Source organism: Bufo gargarizans, chromosome 1, assembly GCF_014858855.1.
Source record: "Bufo gargarizans isolate SCDJY-AF-19 chromosome 1, ASM1485885v1, whole genome shotgun sequence".
NCBI lineage: Eukaryota > Metazoa > Chordata > Amphibia > Anura > Bufonidae > Bufo > Bufo gargarizans.
In genome coordinates, this window is record NC_058080.1 from 138135052 (window position 1) to 138152608 (window position 17557).

The following is a 17557-nucleotide window of genomic DNA, read 5'->3' on the forward strand; positions in this document are numbered from 1 at the left end:
CCTGTCCTTGCGGAATGGACTTGCGGACATTTAAATACTGAATGCACACAGTCATTTAGTTTTTGTTTTTTAAGGCCCGTTGAAATGAATGGTTCTGCATTAGGGCCACAAAAAAATAAAAATGAACCGATACGGACAAAAAATACGTTCATGTCTATGAGCCCTTAAAGCAAGCATGTCAAACTCAAAGGCTAACATGGGCCAAAAAAACAAAATTTAAGTTTCTGTGGGCCGCATCAAAAAAAAAAAAATTGTTTACAATATAATGCAGACGGATCCGTACTGAACGGATCCACCGTCTGCATTATATGAGCGGATCCGTCTCAGACGGATCCGCTCTGAACGCAAGTGTGAAAGTAGCCTTAGGGGCGAGAACCTGGGATCTTTCATCCCTTGTCCTATTCAGCTCTATCAGGGTGAATAGGACTTCACACTGTCCCTGCTGCTCTGTGCCTTGTGCACACAGCATCAGGGATGTTACCATGGCAACCAGGGCTTCTGTAGCGTCCTGGCTGCCATGGTAACTGATCGGAGCCCCAGGCTTACACAGCTGGGGCTCCGATCAGAAGCTGCCACTGCACCACCAATGAGGGGGAGGGGAGAGGTCCCTGTGGCCACTGCCACCAATGATTTTAATACTGGGGGGGTTGAGAGGGGCTGGCGCACTGTGCCACCAATGATTTTAATGGGATGGGGGGTTGAGGGGGGGGGGGCACACTGCACCACCAATGATAAATTACCCCTTTATACAGGAGGCTGGTACTGGCAGATCAGCAGTTAACCCCTCAGGTGCGGCACCTAAGGGGTTAACTGCCCCTGATCGCAGCTCCCTGTCAGCGGCAGGGTGCCGGCATTGCGATTCTGCTGCCAGCACCCGCCTCCTGTATTGTGTTAAAGACTGACTTTCACTATCAGGCCACACAGAGCGGCGCCCAGTGATGTCTCAGCACTCACCATTAGTCCTGGGCGCCGCTCCGTTCGCCTGCAGTGCTCCATTACTGTCTCCTCTCCTGCTCCACATGCTGCTGATTACTATCGGAGCGATGGGAGGAGACATCAGCTTCACTAGTGGGCGTTCCTTCTTCCTGGCTGTAGCGCTGTCCAATCGCAGCGCAGGGAGAAGGAACGCCCACTAGTGAAGCTGATGTCTCCTCCCATCGCTCCGATAGTAATCAGCAGCATGTGGAGCAGGAGAGGAGACAGTAATGGGGCACTGCGGGCAAACGGAGCGGGAAATGGGAATAGTCCTATCATTGGTGGCTCAGTGCGCCCGCCCCTCCTCCGCCCCTCTCTCCTCATTGGTGGCGCAGTGCGCCAGCCCCTCCTCCGCCCCTCTCTTCTCATTGGTGGCAGCGGCAGCAGCACAGGGGGAGGGAGGACAGCTTCCTTCTCCCTGTGCTGCTGAGAGAACATGAGCGTGCCGATAAAAGTGCGCTCATATTCAGAGATACTAGACAGCCGGGCCGCAAAGATATTCATTGCGGGCCGCATGCGGCCCGCCGGCCGCATATTTGACACCCATGGCTTAAAGAGTTTTTCTAATAAAGACATGTTTCCGCTCAGTCAAACCATAAGTTATATGACTATAGATCTTGAAACTGGCACTGGTGACAAGAATAGCAAGAAGAGACTCCATCCTCCTGGTCTTTCTCCGATATAGTCTCTGTAGTTCTTATCTGATATATAGGCAGGTAAGGAATGGGAAATGAAATGCAGCAGTTAAGATTTTTTATATTTTTTTTATTTTTTTTATTTTTTAGGGGAAAAGGGGAGGGAAGAAAAGGGGAAGGGAAGATCATTATTCATTTTTTGGGAAACATTTTTTTTTTTTTTTTTTTATGGAGGGGGATAAGGGAGAGAAAGGGTAGGGAGAAATGGGGAAGGGAATTTTTTTTTTTTTTTTTTTTTGGGGAAAGGTTAAAATTTTAAGTTTTTTTTTTCCTGGCAGGTGGCAGTACAGGATGGTGCTTGACGGTTCGCCTTCACACTGGCTCTTTTTCCAGAGGCTCTCTAGATTTCATTTTCCTCCAGAACATGCAGATGCTGAAAAAAGAAAATCTATCAGTTATTTGATATTTGCTACTTACATGTCAGCTCTGAGTGAAATGTGTGCACAGATCCTCCAATGTTTTTTCTTACATTGGCTGCTTATCAGTCCACTGACATTATAACATGTCTGGCCTTGTAATATGCACCCAAATTATCATGAAGCGTTCAGTATTGTGATAAATCTGGAGCATCTAGTGACTGCCTGGACTAAGTTTACACTGTGTAATGTGTAACATTTATCTAAAATAATACGCCTGTTCCACAGAGTATCTTATAAATGCTACCTACCATATGCCAGCGATCAGCATGATGGTGACGGAGCCGGCCACAGATATTGCTATGAGGGAAGCATTGTTGTTCCGTAGCTCCTCTAGAAGTGGCGGCTCAGGCGCTGTGATGTCAAGCACATCAGGAAGTGTAGGGCGAGGATGGTATGTTTTTGTCGCCTGTTCCGATCCGCTGATAACTAAATGAAGAAAACAATTACACTAATAGTTAATTCCATGAAGAGAACGATAATGACATTGTAGTGTATCTTATATATGAAATAACATGAAATATATGTCAGAATATCAGAATCGTCTGCATCATGGAGGCTCAGAAGTACTGTCAAAGCCAAAAGTGGCTTCAAAATACAGAAATGGCAGAAATGGCTAAAATCTTTCCATTATAGGTCTTTTCCTTACAAATACTAAAATACCCCACATTATAGGTGACAATTCAGATGTTAAGACTTAGATCCTTTCTCACTAATTATCACCCACAAGTAGATATGAATCCCGTGTATACTAATATTACCACTCAGCATAGTGCCAGTAATAATATGTCCTTACCTGCCACGTTATAGGTGATCTTACTCACTGGCACCTCAGAGTCCAGGATGGTGGTACACGTGTACCGTCCGGAGTCCCCCATCTGTACGCCCTTGATCACTAGATAGGGCTCCCGGGTGATTTTGGGATTGTGTTCACGATGCTATAGAAAAAATATGGAGAATTATTAAAGCCTCAGATATCACAACTATTTATAATACAATATTTGTAATTTATCATAGCCATATCATTAAAACAAAAATTGAGAAAATTACAGATGATAATTTGCTGACATGACAGAAAGTCGGATTTTAGACCATATTAAGCAGCCTGGTGATGATATTGGGTGAAAGGACTTTCTGCTAAGTGGTTTTTGAGTAAGGAAAGGAATACGTTTGGGAAGCGCTGCCTTAACATGATGGTCGTAAAACTCAAACTGAACAATCTCCCAATTTTACCCTTATTTTCTTGGAAATCTGCATTGTACTTACCAGGGTGAACACGTTGTTATAGGTTTCCTCCAGCCTCGCGTACCATTCAAAAGTACAGTCCAGAATTAGTTCTTCATATTCTGGGATTTTTATATTTATCTCTAGAAAAACAAGAAAATGAAAGAAGATATTATAGAAGTAATTGTGTAGATATTCTGTCCTGCATTTAGGGGTTGTCTCAATAACGCGTCTCCTTCTATAAGACCTAATAGGAAATACGGCCATCATAGAGGAGACTGATAGCAACTGGTTATATTCCGCTATCTCCTCACCTCCACAGTTTACAGTCTCTGCCAGGTGAGACTTGTGATCTTTACATGGAGAGCAGGACCGTCCAGTTTTCAGATCTGAGAAAAGAAGAAAGAAATGAAATGTGAGCCGAGCATTAAAGACACTTATAATATTAGAATAAATATGATAATCATGTGCTGGTATCTATCACCCCTCTGTCACCTGCACATGGACAGTATACTGTACAGGCTGCCACAAATCACCCTTCTAGACTGCTTGTGGACTGAATCATATTAATTTAAATATCCTCCTGCTTTGGAAAGTCTGGTGTATACCAGTGACTGGTATATTTAGTGTACGGTAAGGATTTGGGGTCCTATATATTTAATAATGTACTATATGAATGTAGATGTAAGAATAGAAACTTCTACTTTACCGAAACATCTGTTGGAGGTGCATAGGCAGCTGCATCTCTCCAAGTAGTCTGTGAAAAGAGGAGACATCATATAATAGTCAGCGAGTGCTGTGTAAAGTGCCTATGTAGTGCTGCTCACCTCTGTATAATAGGCACAGTACCAACAGTTTACACATAGTTTACACAGACTAGTGGGAAAGGTCCATTGGCATGCATTATTATACTGTAATTCTAGTTTCTCTGGCCTATAATAGAAATATTATACTGTACCTTGATTTTTTGGAGGGCCCCCGGCGCAGACAACCTTCTCCTCGGAGCAGGTCTTACAGTTGATGTAGGTTTGCACCATTAATCCTGGGGAAATGCACTTGTGTTATAACCTTCCAATCTTATAGATAATAATAATGACAAGAAGCTGAATCTGGTATAAAATGTACTTACCACAGCTGTCTGCACCTGAGGAATGGAGAAGAAAGAAGACATTACTGACCGTTCTCATTGTCAGACTCAGAAACCTCTAATCTCTGGGTCTCCTTATTATTACATGATGTCAGTGCCTATGTGTTCGTCACTTTGTTTTCTAGATTTCCATTGACAGAAATCTCTGAGCCGCCCCAGAATGTTCCAGGCCTCTATAGAGCGCAGCAGCTCCTAGTGCAAACATCCCTGGCAGCCAATCAGGTGCCGGCTTTCATATGTCCAGTACAGGGTAGGAGATAACAGCAGTGATCTGACTGGTGGCTGTGGGGATCTCTAGTTTGGGTCTACATTACTATTACTACAAGAGGCCTGTGTGTGTAATGCATTTATATGTCATATTATAGCACATGTTATATCTAGAAGAACTCACCTTGTTTATTTGGACACCTCCCTAAAAGTGAGAAATGAAGAAATGCAGAATTACTGATAGAAAACAATAGAGAACAGAAATCCCCTGTATATCAGGGCTCTATCTATAACACTGCAACAATACAAAAGAAAACTGCACGCATAGCAATTACCCAGTATAGAACATTTTATTCCAATCGCTCCCTCCTGTCACTAGGCTGTAGGGAAAGGTAAACGAGCAGAAAACATCCTCTCTGACAACCTACCAGACACGTAGAAGATAAGTACAATGGTAGACAGAAGAGGATTCCACTTACGTTGTTTTGAGTCCTGGACGATAACCTTGAGCTTTTCTTTGAGTCGCTGGAAATGGAGTCCAATGATGTGAAGAAGCTGGACCTCTAAGATATATAAAGAGGAGAAGAATGAGAGTCCGATCCCCTCATCTATCAGTCTGAGCCCCCAACACACTAATTCCTATTAATAAGAGAAGTAGAATTTCCACCTACGTATAAGATATTGTACTTACCCTTAAAACCTATATCCTGGATGACGTCCACAGATTTTTTATATTCAGACGCAATTTCGGATATAGCATATTTATCTGGAAGGAAAATAATGGTACAATCATTATCTATCTATCTGTAGATTATATGAAATAGAGATAATAGTAATAATATAATTACCCAGTATGCCGACTTCATCCTCAAGGTAGTCCAGGACTTTTTTCTCTGTGACTTTGGCAAACCGCTTGATGTTCACATAGGCTTCTATGGAGTCAATGTCATCGACTTGGCTTTTGATAAAGGTGTTGAATTCTTCCATAGCCATTTTCCCTCTGGAGTCGCATGGTATGCAACAGAGAGACAGTCCGATGAAGACAGATGTTACAAGCAGTAGAAGCCACATGGTCTGGATAGAACCAGTCATTTTTCGTAAAATCGCTTCCTGTAGCAAATAATCGCTAAGGACGCAAGAGAGCAGAACTATGTCCCACTGAGAAGACAACAGCACTGCACAGGTTATAGCATCGGTGACGGTTAAGAGACATTTGTCTTTATGACATCATCAAAATATGCAAATGAGGCTCTGAAACAAGCAATTGGATTGGTGGAAAATGGGATTATGACATCATCACATGAATATGCAAATAAGGCTCTGGAACACAAACAATTGGATTGGTGGAAAATGTAATTGTGATATCACCATATGAATATGCAAATTAGGCTCCAAAACAAATAAGCCATTGCATTCGTGGAAAATGTAATTATGACATAATCATATGCTAATGATTCTCTGGAACATGAGTTGTTAGAAGGAGTAAATAAGTATGTTCACAAAAAACAATTTTTTTAAATATCACAAATAATACATATAATGACATTCTTTACAGAATATACATATCAAACAAGGTTCACAGAATGATGTACCCAGGGGCATAGCGGGAGAAAGGGGGGAGGGCTGTTGCAAGTGGGTGCATATGCCCCGGGTGCCGAGGATGTAGGAGGCACCTGGGCGGGCACAGTCTTCTGAACATGTCTCGCATGACATCACAACAAAGAGGTTTTAGGTGGAAGGTGGAAGCAGAGCACCGGAGCTGCCTGCTGCAGTGAGCCAGTCTATACTGGTGCTGCGCCTCTACCTCTTCTCCTCTCCACTCACTAAAAGCACATATATGGATAGAAACTGCTCTACAGGACAGGAGGTACTAGTCTGCGGCTGCCCCAATGAATGGTTTATGGCTCCAAGCAGAGGCGTAGCTAAAGGCTCATGGGCCCTGGTGCAAGAGTTAGGCTTGGGCCCCCCTTCCCTCAGTGCTTTGTCTGTTTTCTTATGTAGCACAAGGGTCTTTGGGCCCCCTCAGGCTCCTGGGCCCGGTAGCGACTGCTACCTCTGCACCCCCTATAGCTACGCCCCTGGCTCCAAGACTATGAAGCCGGAGCTGCCCTGAGACAGTATTCACACTGTTGCCGGCTCTGGGCCTCCTCTTCCTTTTCTGTGGCCCTCAGGCACTGGCACCTTGCCCCTGTAGTCCCAGTGTTATCTGTGGTGTAACAGGACTGCAGGTAACAATTACATTGTCTGTGCAGAGAATGATGACTGTGGTTTTAAATAGGACTGCAGGTCATGATACTATATTATCTACAGTCTGCTCATGAAGCTACATGATTGACAAATATGATATGTCATGTAGCTTCATGAACAGAGTGCATATACTGTAGTATCATGACCTGCAGTCCTATGTAAAGGCACAGATGATACAGTGATCATTCTCCTTACAGAGCCATTGCAGTCTATGGGGCTATTCACATGGCTTTTTTTTTTCTTATAAACAGCCTAACTACAACATGGGGCCACTTTTAGTTTTATTTTCCAGGGCCACTTTAAGTTCCCAGTCCACCCTTGGGGCTGACCATAATCTCCTGCCCTTTCCTCATCTACTCATCCCAGCAGGTGTGATGATGTCAATGCACTGTGCCAGCTGGAGAGATCAGGATGTGGTCTGTTCACCGGGACTAGGTGAGTATTACTGATTATTTTTTATTTACACTGGGGGTCTTCACTTATATTAGGGAGAGTACTACTGTGTGGGGACATTAAGGGGGATCACTACTGTGAGGATGGAGTAAGTGGGCATAATTACTGTTTGGGTGCACTAAGAAGGCATAACTACTGAGTTGGTGGAGGGTTTTTTGTTAAGTGTGGCGGTCTTTATTAGCAGTGGGAGGTTGGCTGCAGGGAAGTTGTTGGGGGGGGGGTCACATTTAGCCATTATGCCCTGGAATTGATTCTTGTACAGAAGGAGGTGGGCCAGGATCTCCAAGTGTGATCCTCATTAGTCTTGGCTCTCCTGGCCCACCTCCTTCTGCAATTTTACACAATCCGGTTCATTACCGTGAGCATCTTCCGTGAGGCAGCGACCAGAGATGTGTTAAGACACTTGTTATTGACATCAGAAAAGCATCCAATCACATTTAAGTGGTGCACTAAGCACAAGAGGGAACACCAGGTGGTGACGGTTAGTGAAGCTTCAGTAGCCATTTTGCTGTAGCCTGATTATGAAAGACAGACATGCAATGTGACAATGCACTGCAATATAAAGTACAAAAATTGCATGGAAATAACAAGTGCTACACTATAAGTGCGAGATACTTGGCAAATTATTTTGTACAAAATTATTTGAGCCCGTCTGCCAAGCGTCAAGGCGTTCTCTGTTAGACGGGTTCCTACGCTAAATTCTACCTGTTAGGTGCCATAACGGCTACCGTACACTTCAGGGAGTGTAGGTTCCACGTACCTGCATTGTAACCTACCTGTTGGGTGCCATGATGGCTACCATCCACTCAGGGAATGCAGGCTACACAGCAGGCCCACTCCACAACACCACCGGCGCCTACAAGCCACCAAGGACCGCAGTGGGAGTCCTGGTGCTGTGGCTTCAGTGAATGAAGTGGAGCAGGCCTGACTATGCACTGACACTAATTAAAATCAGCCAATGGGGCAGACAGGGTGGTCAGAAATGTGAAACTGAGGAGGCAGCCACACCTCAATTACAAACTACAAGGGAAACCAAAAAAGGGGCTCAGTCACATAACAACCGCAGGAGCACATTGCTGGGGCAAGGAAATAACATGAAAGACAGACATGCAATGTGACAATGCACTGCAATATAAAGTACAAAAATTGCATGGAAATAACAAGTGCTACACTATAAGTGCGAGATACTTGGCAAATTATTTTGTACAAAATTATTTGAGCCCGTCTTCAATTTTTGTACTTTATATTGCAGTGCATTGTCACATTGCATGTCTGTCTTTCATGTTATTTCCTTGCCCCAGCAATGTGCTCCTGCGGTTGTTATGTGACTGAGCCCCTTTTTTGGTTTCCCTTGTAGTTTGTAATTGAGGTGTGGCTGCCTCCTCAGTTTCACATTTCTGACCACCCTGTCTGCCCCATTGGCTGATTTTAATTAGTGTCAGTGCATAGTCAGGCCTGCTCCACTTCATTCACTGAAGCCACAGCACCAGGACTCCCACTGCGGTCCTTGGTGGCTTGTAGGCGCCGGTGGTGTTGTGGAGTGGGCCTGCTGTGTAGCCTGCATTCCCTGAGTGGATGGTAGCCGTCATGGCACCCAACAGGTAGGTTACAATGCAGGTACGTGGAACCTACACTCCCTGAAGTGTACGGTAGCCGTTATGGCACCTAACAGGTAGAATTTAGCGTAGGAACCCGTCTAACAGAGAACGCCTTGACGCTTGGCAGACGGGCTCAAATAATTTTGTACAAAATAATTTGCCAAGTATCTCGCACTTATAGTGTAGCACTTGTTATTTCCATGCAATTTTTGTACTTTATATTGCAGTGCATTGTCACATTGCATGTCTGTCTTTCATGTTATTTCCTTGCCCCAGCAATGTGCTCCTGCGGTTGTTATGTGACTGAGCCCCTTTTTTTGGTTTCCCTTGTAGTTTGTAATTGAGGTGTGGCTGCCTCCTCAGTTTCACATTTCTGACCACCCTGTCTGCCCCATTGGCTGATTTTAATTAGTGTCAGTGCATAGTCAGGCCTGCTCCACTTCATTCACTGAAGCCACAGCACCAGGACTCCCACTGCGGTCCTTGGTGGCTTGTAGGCGCCGGTGGTGTTGTGGAGTGGGCCTGCTGTGTAGCCTGCATTCCCTGAGTGGATGGTAGCCGTCATGGCACCCAACAGGTAGGTTACAATGCAGGTACGTGGAACCTACACTCCCTGAAGTGTACGGTAGCCGTTATGGCACCTAACAGGTAGAATTTAGCGTAGGAACCCGTCTAACAGAGAACGCCTTGACGCTTGGCAGACGGGCTCAAATAATTTTGTACAAAATAATTTGCCAAGTATCTCGCACTTATAGTGTAGCACTTGTTATTTCCATGCAATTTTTGTACTTTATATTGCAGTGCATTGTCACATTGCATGTCTGTCTTTCATGTTATTTCCTTGCCCCAGCAATGTGCTCCTGCGGTTGTTATGTGACTGAGCCCCTTTTTTGGTTTCCCTTGTAGCCTGATTATGCTCATTCTGTCAGGACACCCAGATCTAGTGTCTAATCTAAAGCGGGATCTAGGGTCACGTGTTTATTAAAGCATAAGGGGGCATAACTACTGAGTGGGGTGCTAATAGGGCATTTTACTGTGTGGAGGCACAACTACTTTTGGGGACACTAAGGGGGCATTCTACTTTTACGGGGCACTAAACAAGGCATTTGACTGTATGGGGGCACTACATTGGCATTCTACTATATGAGGACACTAAAATGGGCAATCTAATCTAAGGGGGCAATAATGGGGCAATCTATTGTGTAGAGTCGATAAAGGAATTCTACTGTGTGGTGGTAGTAAGGGAGCAAAACAACTGTAAGGGGACACTAAGGCATTCTACTGTGTGGGTGCACTAAGGGCGAATCTACTATGTGGGGGCACTATGGGGATTTTATACTATGTGGGGGCAGTAATGGGGAATTCTATTGTGTGGGGTAACTAAGGGGACATTATTCTATCTGAGTCTTAAGATAGACATTAAGCAGATTTAAAAACATGACTTAGTGTAAAAGAAATTGCTGTTGCGCGCTGTGTATGCACCCAATATTGTCCCTTCTTGGGCCTTTTAAAACTGGAAAGTTAAGGTTTTACTGGCTACCTAAATGCCATAAATGTGGGCACTAACTCTTAACTTGGTGCATGGGAACATGACAGGGCTCAGAAGCAGGATTGCCAACCATCCAGAAACTTCTGGACAGTCTATAAAAATAGATGGCTTTTTTGCTGTGTCTGTGAAAATAAGTAGATTTGTCTATGATTTTTTTGAGGCTGGTGGTACTTGACTAGATTATTTTGGTGTTAGTTATCATTGTACAGCTCACAGTAAATGCTGGTAATGAGTTATGATCAGTATATTGAGCTATAGACCTAAATTACTTATAATAGTTATTATTCATTATGGTTTTCTAATTTGCCAGTAAAAAACTTTGGCTGTCCATGATTTTGGGATAATTTGTCCAGAAAAAAGAAAATTTCTGGCTGGCAACCCTGCTCAGAAGGGAAGGAGCGCCATTTGGCCAGATCACACTTGCAGATAAACTGAGATACCACTAAAATGGAAACCCCCTATACCGTAAATGGCCCAATTTTGAAATCTACACCCATCAGGTTATTTATCATAGGGTGGAGTGAGCATTTTTACCCCACGGGTGTTTTGTACAAACTATTGAGTAAGGGACTGTGCAAAATGAAAATTGCACATTTTCCACAGATATGGCATTTCAGTGCCCAATATTTTGCTATATGAGAAACATGACGTCCTTTAAATTGTTAGGCAGATTCTACTTGCAGATTCTACTTTTGCAGTGCAGATTTTGATGGATTGATTTATGGGTGCCATGTTGCTTTGAACAGCCACTGAGGTACCAGTACAGCTATTCTCTGAGAACTATGCATTTATTTTTCGCTCAACTGAGCGACGGCTTATTTTTTGTCGGATGAGTTGCCTCTTTCATAAGTTCTATATTGGGGTACATATGAGTTTATCACTTTTTTTTCCGCTTTTCAGGAAGCAGAATAAAGAAAAGGCAGCAACTCTGCCGTTACATTTGGGTTTTGTTTTTGTAGCGTACACTATGCGGGAAAAATGACATGTTATTATGCCAGTTAATACGATTACAGAGATACCAATTTTTTTTTTACGTTTCACCAGTTTTAGGGCTCATGCACATGACCGTTGTTTTTGTCCACATTGGATACGGCACATTTACTTGTCCATTCCGTGGCACCTGCAAAAGCCATGATAGAACATGTCCTATTCTTGTCCTTTTTACAGACAAGGATAGGACAGTTCTATAAAGAGCAGGACGTTCTGTTCTGCAAAATACGGAACGCACATGTTCGGTATCCATGTTATGTGAATCTGCAATTTGCAGACAGCGAAAAACGACAATGGCCATGTGCATGAGCCCCTACACAAAGCATTTTGAAAAAAAATCATTTTGTGTCGCCATTTTCTGAAAGCCAAATTTTTGTTTATTTTTCTGCCCATGGTCTTGTATGATGGGGTAGATCAGGTGTTATTTTTATAGTGCAGGTCGCTATGGATACGACAAGATGAAATATGTTAATTGTTAAAACTTTTGGATGGGGGCGTGGCCTGATGCAGAGCTGAGCAGACGTGCCCGCTCTGAGCTCCGGCAGCCGCAGCAACTCACCGCTACATACAGCGTCCTTCTGCCTCCAAAACCATCCTAAAATAATCCCACAGTTCACCTGCCACCTCAGGAGCCTCCAGAATGACCCGTTCCAAGAAAACATCGGGTCTACCGCCGAAACTCACCTCCTTCTCCCCGGCGCGGATCCAAGATGGCGCCCGATCTTCACAGAAGCGCTGGAATCACAACAGAAGCGCTCCACAAGGCAGCACATGACTGCAAGATCCCCTGAACATTCTTTGCCGGCAAGTAAATCCAACACACCAAAAGGGGGGTCACCTCAGAGCTCTTCCCCTGGAGCTATATCAGACAGCAGCATTAAACTAGAAAGGGGTAACATTATCACCCTAACTTCCAAGCAACAACTAATGGCAGATTTAAAAAGCTCTATACACCTAGAAATATAGTCGGCCCTGAACACTATTAGAGCTGACATAACAGCTATTGGGGACCGCACTGCCCATTTAGAAGAAAAAATGGAGGACTTTAAAGAAGCTCACAACCTCTTGGTTGACTCTTACAATGAAACACAAGATGATGTAGCAGCCATAAAATTAAAACTGTCTGACTTGGAAGATCGTTCCAGAAGGAACAATATTAGGCTCAGGAACATCCCTGAAACTGTCACAAATGAGTTGCTTCAAGAGTTCCTGACAGATTTATTCACATTGATTCTTCCTGATACCCCTGAGAGAGACCTCCTAATTGACAGAGCACATCGGGTTCCTAAACCCAGATCCCTGCCTGCAAGCACACCAAGAGACGTGCTAGTGAGATTACACTTTTTTCACTTTAGAAATAATCTGTTGAGAGAAGCTGGCCGCAAGAAAGATAAACCAGAGAGGTTTAAACAAATCTCACTCTTTGCTGCCCTCTCCCCTGCAACATTGGCGAGAAGGAGAGAGTTCGCAAAATACACCGCCACATTGAGAGAAAACATCATCTCATACCGATGGGGATTCCCTGTCAAACTTATTGTCAGCAGAAAAAACTCTAACCACGTGCTATTATCTCCCTCACAAGCTGCAGAAGTGCTGAAGAAATGGTTTCCTCATCTGTCACCAGAGGGAGAAAGATCATCAGAGAAGCAGAAACCTCCAACCCTGATGCGAGAATGGACAGTAGTGAAGAGATAAAGACAGAACTTCTTACAGTTCTATGAGGTACTCCCTCCTCTCTCACCACCTATAAGCACACACGTTTGTGCTTACTTCATCTTCCTCCATATCTCTATCTCTTATCAACTATGGCGGACCTCAACCCTTACTAAGAAGTTGAACTAGATTACCTTAATATATGGCTGTTGGCTAGCCGGAGCTAGCTGAATCTGATTAGTCACATCTTCCTAAAAACCACCCCAACATTGACTTGTTATTTTAGCTCTTTAATTCTTCTTGACTACTGTTTGCCACCCTCCTACACAACTCCTCCGACCCTACACATGGCAGATGTGAAGGAGATTGGCGATTATGTGGGAATTTTAAAATCCCCATCACCCTATGGTTCATGCGTTACTGTTTGTATATGTTATATATGTTATGAGGGCAATATGTCTATTACATTCATCAAAGATAAGTTACTAAATGTAAGTCTAGGAACCAGCCAGATATCACCATCCTGGTCCACTTTACAAACCTACTTAAATTAAAGCAAGCATAACTTCACACCTTAAAAAATATCTTCCTTAAATGCTAAAGGTCTAAATCAGGACCCCCATTGCTCAGATCAGATCCCCATTGCCCAGACCAGGACCCCCCCCCCATGCTCAGATCAGACCCCCATTGTCAGTTCTATGATTTAAAAAAATCTCTTCCCTCTCCTGATCAGGCACTGGGCTCCTGCTTGGGCACCTGCTACTCTGCAGGTCTGACACGCTCTCCACTGTGACCTGATGAGCACAACGTCAGGTCATAGTGCATGTCCCCACGTACTACGTTCTCACACTGTGTGCATCAGGATGTACTGGAGAGTGAACCGGAGCTGCAAAGTAGCAACAGTGCCCGATCAGGAAAAAAGATGAGCATGGGGTGGAGAGTGAGCCAGCCTGACTGCTTCCCGGCTCCACAGCTGGAGCCGCACTTGAAGAAGCAAAGAGTCGCATGCGGCTCAAGAGCCACAGGTTGGCCACCCCTGCTTTAATGAGATGTTTGAAAATGTTAGGCCCCTTTCACACGGGCGAGAATTCCGTGCGGGTGCAATGCGTGAGGTGAACGCATTGCACCCGCACTGAATCCGGACCCATTCACTTCAATGGGGCTGTGTACATGAGCGGTGATTTAAACGCATCACTGGTTGCGTGCATTGCGTGAAAATCACAGCAAGCTCCATATTGTGCGGTTTTCACGCAACGCAGGCGCCATAGAAGTGAATGGGGCTGCGTGAAAATCGCAAGCATCCATAAGCAAGTGTGGATGCGGTGCAATTTTCACGTATGGTTGCTAGGAGAGGATCGAGATGATGACCCGATCCTTATTATTTTCCTCTATAACATGGTTATAAGGGAAAATAATAGCATTCTTAATACAGAATGCTTAGTAAAATAGTGATGGAGGGGTTAAAAAATAAAAAACAATTAATAAACTCACCTTAATCCACTTGAACGCTCAGCCTGGCATGTCTTCTTTCTTTTTTGATGAAAAGGACCTGTGGTGACGTCACTGCGCTCATCACATGGTCCATCACCATGGTGATGGACCATGTGATGAGCGCAGTGACGTAATCAAAGGTCCTTTAGCTAGGTCCTGAAGTAAGTAGAAAGAAGAGGAGAACCGCTACGCGATCAAGTGGATGGTGTGAGTTAATTTTGTTTATTATTTTTAACCCCTCAATGGACATTTTACTAAGCATTCTGTATTAAGAATGCCATTATTTTCCCTTGTTATAACCATGTTACAAGGGAAAATAATAAAATCTACACAACACCGATCCCCGAACTTCTGTGAAGAAGTTCGAGTCTGGGTACCAAACATGCCGATTTTTCTCACGCGCGTGCAAAACGCATTAAAACGCTTTTCCTGCAACGCCCCCGTGATGTCCGTGTGAAAGAGGCCTTAGAGATTCAAAGTGTATTCAGCACTGGTTGTTTTTTTTTTTAACATGAAAAATTCAGAACATATTAAAACATCAAATAACATAATCTGCATTCCCATCCATCCCAAAGGCATTCGGTGAATGTGTTTAACCCTTCCAGCCCCTGAGTTTTTTTATTTGTCTGTTCACATAGCCATATGAGGGCTTGATTTTTGCGGGACAAGTTGTACTTTCCAACGCCACCATTCAATATTGCATATGATGTAGTGGGAGGCAGGAAAGAAATTCCAAATGGGGTGAAATTGCAAAACAATAAGCAATTCCACCATTTAGTTTTATTCTACAGGTCAGTACAAATCCGGTGATACCTTATATGTATAGTTTTTCTTGCGTTTTGATAGTGATAAAAAAATTAAAAAGTGGGTAAAAAAAAATAATGTGTTTCATTTTTTTGTCACCACATTTTGACCCCCTATAACTTTTTTGTAATTACAGGTCATTCTCAAAAAATTAGCATATTGTGATAAAGTTCATTATTTTCTGTAATGTACTGATAAACATTAGACTTTCATATATTTTAGATTCATTACACACCAACTGAAGTAGTTCAAACCTTTTATTGTTTTAATATTGATGGTTTTGGCATACAGCTCATGAAAACCCAAATTTCCTATCTCAAAAAATTAGCATATCATGAAAAGGTTCTCTAAACGAGCTATTAAACAAATCATCTGAATCAACTAATTAACTCTAAACACCTGCAAAAGATTCCTGAGGCTTTTAAAAACTCCCAGCCTGGTTCATTACTCAAAACCGCAATCATGGGTAAGACTGCCGACCTGACTGCTGTCCAGAAGGCCACCATTGACACCCTCAAGCAAGAGGGTAAGACACAGAAAGAAATTTCTGAACGAATAGGCTGTTCCCAGAGTGCTGTATCAAGGCACCTCAGTGGGAAGTCTGTGGGAAGGAAAAAGTGTGGCAGAAAACGCTGCACAACGAGAAGAGGTGACCGGACCCTGAGGAAGATTGTGGAGAAGGACTGATTCCAGACCTTGGGGGACCTGCGGAAGCAGTGGACTGAGTCTGGAGTAGAAACATCCAGAGCCACCGTGTACAGGCGTGTGCAGGAAATGGGCTACAGGTGCCGCATTCCCCAGGTCAAGCCACTTTTGAACCAGAAACAGCGGCAGAAGCGCCTGACCTGGGCTACAGAGAAGCAGCACTGGACTGTTGCATGTCATTCGGAAATCAAGGTGCCAGAGTCTGGAGGAAGACTGGGGAGAGGGAAATGCCAAAACGCCTGAAGTACATTGTCAAGTACCCACAGTCAGTGATGGTCTGGGGTGCCATGTCAGCTGCTAGTGTTGGTCCACTGTGTTTTATCAAGGGCAGGGTCAGTGCAGCTAGCTATCAGGAGATTTTGGAGCACTTCATGCTTCCATCTGCTGAAAAGCTTTATGGAGATGAAGATTTCATTTTTCAGCACGACCTGGCACCTGCTCACAGTGCCAAAACCACTGGTAAATGGTTTACTGACCATGGTATTACTGTGCTCAATTGGCCTGCCAACTCTCCTGACCTGAACCCCATAGAGAATCTGTGGGATATTGGGAAGAGAAAGTTGAGAGACGCAAGACCCAACACTCTGGATGAGCTTAAGGCCGCTATCGAAGCATCCTGGGCCTCCATAACACCTCAGCAGTGCCACAGGCTGATTGCCTCCATGCCACGCCGCATTGAAGCAGTCATTTCTGCAAAAGGATTCCCGACCAAGTATTGAGTGCATAACTGAACATAATTATTTGAAGGTTGACATTTTTTGTATTAAAAACACTTTTCTTTTATTGGTTGGATGAAATATGCTAATTTTTTTAGATAGGAATTTTGGGTTTTCATGAGCTGTATGCCAAAATCATCAATATTAAAACAATAAAAGGCTTGAAGTACTTCAGTTGATGTGTAATGAATCTAAAATATATGAAAGTCTAATGTTTATCAGTACATTACAGAAAATAATGAACTTTATCACAATATGCTAATTTTTTGAGAAGGACCTGTATGTGTACTGAGCTGTATGGGGACTAATTTTTTGTGGGGCAATCTGAACTTTTCATTGATACCATTCTGGGGTGTGTATGAATTTTTGATCACTTTTCATAAAACATTTTTGTAGAAAAGAGGGGTGATTAGAATTTAAATTTTTTGCTATTTTTAAATATATTTTTTTTTTTTACACTTTTTTTATAGTTCCCATAGGGAACTATAACATGAAATCATTAGATTGCTATTATCATAGATTCCAATGCACTTGCATTGGAATCTATGATGATTTTACTACTTTCCTATGGAGCCCTATTACAGGCAAGGGCTCCACAGGAAATACTATACAGCAGCCTCCTGTAGGGGCTGCTGCAAACACGCTTCGGCTCCTCCGATCGCCACACAAGGGAGCCGGAGCATAACC

At 43.5% G+C, this 17557-nt stretch overlaps 1 protein-coding gene across 1 annotated transcript; it reads right to left on the reverse strand.

Annotated features, from left to right (window-relative positions):
• Positions 1-1780: 1780 nt before the first annotated feature.
• LOC122937984 (izumo sperm-egg fusion protein 1-like) lies at positions 1781-5698 on the reverse strand. Its single transcript, XM_044293262.1, has 12 exons — positions 5513-5698; positions 5356-5430; positions 5144-5227; positions 4849-4869; positions 4440-4454; positions 4269-4352; positions 4020-4067; positions 3625-3699; positions 3353-3453; positions 2883-3024; positions 2338-2515; positions 1781-2043 (listed from the first exon to the last, which is right to left on the reverse strand). Exons 1-12 carry the CDS (start codon positions 5655-5657, stop codon positions 1983-1985), a joined length of 1029 nt encoding a protein of 342 aa, XP_044149197.1. The 5' UTR covers positions 5658-5698; the 3' UTR covers positions 1781-1982.
• Between the last annotated feature and the right edge of the window lie 11859 nt (positions 5699-17557).